Source organism: Canis lupus, chromosome 10, assembly GCF_011100685.1.
Source record: "Canis lupus familiaris isolate Mischka breed German Shepherd chromosome 10, alternate assembly UU_Cfam_GSD_1.0, whole genome shotgun sequence".
Taxonomy (NCBI): Eukaryota; Metazoa; Chordata; class Mammalia; order Carnivora; family Canidae; genus Canis; species Canis lupus.
The window spans coordinates 16,411,865-16,416,749 of record NC_049231.1 but is presented as its reverse complement, the minus strand read 5'-3'; the positions used below and the strand labels follow the sequence as shown (position 1 = coordinate 16,416,749).

At 38.6% G+C, this 4,885-nt stretch overlaps 1 protein-coding gene across 1 annotated transcript; it reads left to right on the top strand.

Annotated features, from left to right (window-relative positions):
• OR6C38 (olfactory receptor family 6 subfamily C member 38) lies at nt 1-939 on the top strand. The gene has a single exon (NM_001388522.1). It carries the CDS (start codon nt 1-3, stop codon nt 937-939), a length of 939 nt encoding a protein of 312 aa, NP_001375451.1.
• Nucleotides 940-4,885: the final 3,946 nt, after the last annotated feature.

Below are 4,885 nucleotides of genomic sequence, written 5' to 3'. Positions count from 1 at the left end.
ATGAAAAACTATACAGCAATAACAACATTCATCTTGGTGGGATTAACAAATGACCCACATCTACAGATTCTGCTTTTTATTTTTCTATTTCTAACCTACTTGTTGAGTGTTGTAGGGAATCTGACCATTATCAGCCTCACGTTGGTGGATTCCCACCTTAAAACACCCATGTATTTTTTCCTCCGGAATTTCTCCATCTTGGAAGTGTTCTTTACCACTGTCTGCATTCCTAGATTCCTCTACACAATGGCATCTGGGGACAATACCGTTACCTACAATGCATGTGCCACTCAATTATTTTTTGTTGTCATATTGGGTGTGACTGAATTTTTCCTCCTCACAGCCATGTCCTATGACCGCTATGTGGCCATCTGCAAACCCCTGCATTACATGACTATCATGAACAACAGGGTCTGCATCAAGTTTCTTATTGGATGTTATATGTTAGCTCTGCTCATCGTCCTCCCACCCTATATCATGGGCTTCAAGCTCGAGTTTTGTGACTCCAATGTCATAGATCACTTTGGCTGTGACGCTGCTCCCATCCTGAAGATTACCTGCTCAGACACAGAGTTTATTGAGCGATTTGTCTTGGTCCTGGCTGTGTTGACACTCATTTTCACCTTGGTGTGTGTAATTCTGTCCTACACATACATCATCAGGACCATTCTCAGATTTCCTTCTGTCCAGCAAAGGAAAAAGGCTTTTTCTACTTGTTCTTCCCATATAATTGTGGTTTCTATTACTTATGGAAGCTGCATCTTTATCTATATCAAACCTCATGCAAAAGAAGGGGTTGCTATTAATAAGGTGGTGTCAGTGCTTACCACCTCAGTTGCCCCAGTGATGAATCCCTTTATTTATACTCTGAGGAACAAGCAAGTGGTACAAGCTTTCAAAGACATGATCAAAAGAGTTGCATCTATCTCAAAGAATTAAAAGACTAGTGAGGACAGAATGACAAATTATAAAAGAATTGCTGATCTCCATTTTTTCCCTAATTGTATATTGTTCATAGATTTACATATATCACAACTCCATTCTGTTATACCTAGTGCTCACTACTGATATATATATATATATATATATTCCCAGATATAATTAGCTCAATCTATTCCCAGAAATACATGGGAATAAATATCCAGTAAATACTTATAAAAACACACTTGTTATTACTTACAGAACCAATAAATTTAGACAGTATCAATCTACTACCATATTAGCACTCAACTACCCCTCTTGCACTGATATGTCATGATCTGAGTCTCACAATTCCCAGGAACTTCAGTGATGATTATCTATATTTACAAGAATGTCCCTACAATCACTCTATTGGATAAAACTCATTATTCTCTCTCTCCCACTCTTCAGGGAGATATAAATGTAGGCTAAAATTTTCCTTTAATATCATTTGCTTAAAAATTGTACAAGTTCTTTTTATAAAACTCCAACCTTTTTCTAAATAGAATTTCATATTCTTATCTGTGTGTCTCTGTATATGTTGTTGTGCATTTGTTCCCATATTTGGAATGTCAGCTTAGCAGGCTTAAAAAGATAAATGGGACAGATAAAATATAAGTGAGAGCTTATACTTGCATTCTATTCTCCTATCCAAGTTATTCACCATAATTATTTTTCTAGGCACAAAAATCCAAGTTCCATCACAAAAACTTACAAATTTAGCCAATGAATAAAAAATAATTTTAAGTGTCCAATTTTTGCCTTTCAGTTTAGTGCCTTATTCCCCCAACCTCCTTCTTCCCTCATAATTTTCTGTTTATATGATTATCTAGGAAGACATATGCTGTACCAGGAATCATACAATTCAGGTTGCAGGCAGGCTCTTACTACCACCAATTCAGACAAATCTTTTAACTTTCCTCATCCCTTCTGATTTCAGGAAGGAATAAGGTGAGGGAGCAAGGTAGCTAGAAAACAGGCAAGGAATCCCTATGATATTTGGGAGGGCTGTCCCAAGCTGATGTATTAGACTAAAAAACAGGACCAAATGGATCAGTAGTCTTTCTGTCGGGTAAGGAATTAATGAATCTTTTCTTGTAATAAAAATTACGTAAGGGGAAATGAATTCCGCCAATCCTCTTCAGTTTGTCCACTGGAAATCAGCAGATCCAGAAAACGTTTTTTAAAATAAAAAGAGAAAGAAAGATCTGTGGGAATCTTTATTGTGAACTAAGCAAACCTTGATTCTTAAGTTGGATTAACAAGCTAAAAGAAATTAAGGGACATATTCAATTGGCTGTGGATGGATAAAAATAAAGGGGTAGCTGAAGATAATGATTTTTTAATCTTTTTTTATTGGAGTTCAATTTGTCAACATATACCATAACACCCAGTGCTCATCCAACGAAGTGCCCCCCTCAGTGCCCGTCACCCTGTCACCTCAAAACTCCCCGCCCACTTCCCTTTCCACTACACTTGTTCCTTTCCCAAGTCTCTCATGTTTTGTCACCATCACTGATATTTTAACTCATTTTCTCACCTTCCCCTTTATTCCGTTCACTAATTTTCATACTCTTCAAATGAATGAGACCATAATATGTCTGTCCTTCTCTGATTGACTTATTTCACTCAGCTTAATACCGTCCAGTTCCATCCAAGTCGAAGCAAATGTTGGGTATTTCCATTTCTAATGGCTGAGTAATATTCCATTGTATACATACCACATCTTATTTATCCATTCGTCTTTCGATGGACACCGAGACTCCTTCCACAGTTTGGCTATTGTGGATATTGCTGCTATAAACATCGGGGTGCAGGTGTCCCAGCGTTTCACTACATCTGTATCTTTGGAGTAAATCCTCAGCTGTGCAATTGCTGGGTCAAAGGGAAGTTCTATTTTTAACACTGAGGAACCTCCACACAGTTTTCCAGAGTGGCTGCACCAGTTCACATTCCCACCAACAGTGCAGGAGGGTTCCCCTTTCTCCATATCCTCTCCAACATTCGTTATTCCTGTCTTGTTAATGTTCCCCATTATCACTAGTCTGAGGTGGTATCTCGTTATGGTTTTGATTTGTATTTCCCTGATGGCAAGTGATGCAGAGCATTTTCTCATGTGCTTATTGGCCATGTCTATGTCTCCCTCTGTGAGATTTCTGTTCATGTCTTTTGCCCACTTCATGATTGGACTGTTTGTTTCTTTGCGGTTCAGTTTCATAAGTTCTCTATGGATCTTGAATGCTAGCCCTTTATCTGATAGGTCATTTGCAAATCTCTTCTCCCATTCTGTAGGTTGTTTTTTAGTTTTGTTGACTCTTTCTTTTGCTGTGCCAAAGTTTTTTATCTTGATGAAGTCCAAATAATTCATTTTTTATTTTGTTTCTCTTGCCTTCATGGATGTATCTTGCAGGAAGTTGCTGTGGCCAAGTTCAAAAGTGGTGTTCCCTGTGTTCTCTAGGACATTGATGGAATCCTGTCTCACATTTAGATCTTTCATCCATTTTGAGTTTATCTTTGTGTATGGTGTAAGAGAGTGGTCTAGTTTCATTCTTCTGCATGTGGATGTCCAATTTTCCCAGCACCATTTATTGAAGAGACTGCCTTTTTTCCAGTGGATACTCTTTCCTCCTTTGTCGAATGTTAGTTGACCATAAAGTTGAGGATCCACTTCTGGATTCTCTATTCTGTTCTATTGATCTATGTGTCTGTTTTTGTGCCAGTACCACACTGTCTTGATGACCACAGCTTTGCAGTACCTCCTGAAATCTGGCATTGTGATGCCCTCAGCTATAATTTTATTTGCAATATTCCCCTGGCTATTTGGGGGTCTTTTCTGATACCACACAGATCTTTTTTTTTAAGATTATTTATTTATTTATTCATACAGGCAGAGAGAGACAGAGACACAGGCAGAGGGAGAAGCAGGCATTACACAGAGAGCCCGACGTGGGACTAGATCCAGGGTCTCCAGGATCACGCCCTGGGCTGCAGGCAGCGCTAAACCACTGTGCCACTGGGGCTGCCCGATTCCACACAAATCGCAAGATGATTTGTTCCAACTCTCTGAAGAAAGTCCATGGTATTTTGATAGGGACTGCATTAAATGTGTAAATTGCCTTGGGTAACAGTGACATTTTCACAATATTAATTCTGCCAATCCATGAGCATGGAATATTTTTCCATCTCTTTGTGTCTTCCTCAATTTCTTTCAGAAGTGTTCTGTAGTTTTTAGAGTAGAGATCCTTTACGTCTTTGGTTAGGTTTATTCCTAGGTATCTTATGCTTTTGGGTGCAATTGTAAATGGGATTGACTCCTTAATTTCTCTTTCTTCAGTCTCATTGTGAGTGTATAGAAATGCCACTGACTTCTGGGCATTGATTTTGTACCCTGCCACGCTACCAAATTGCTGTATGAGTTCTAGCAATCTTGGGGTGGAGTCTTTTGGGTTTTCTATATACAGTATCATGTTATCTGTGAAGAGGGAGAGTTTGGCTTCTTCTTTGCCAATTTAAATGCCTTTATTTCTTTTTGTTGACTGATTGCTGAGGCTAGGACTTCTAATAAAAGATCCTAAATAATATGTTTAATAGCAGTAGTGAAAGTGGACATCCCTGTCATGTTCCTGATCTTAGGGGAAAGGCTCCCAGTACTTCCCCATTGAGAATATATTTGCTGTGGGCTTTTTGTAGATGGCTTTTAAGATGCTGAGGAATGTTGCCTCTATCCCTACACTCTCAAGAGTTTTGATCAGGAATGGATGCTGCATTTTGTCAAATACTTTCTCTCCATCTATTGAGAGGATTCTATGGTTCTTGTTTCTTCTTTTGTGGATATAATCAATCACATTGATTTCTTTACAAGTTTGAACCAGCCTTGCATCCCGTGGATAATTCCCATATGGTCAGGGTGAATAATCTTCTTAAA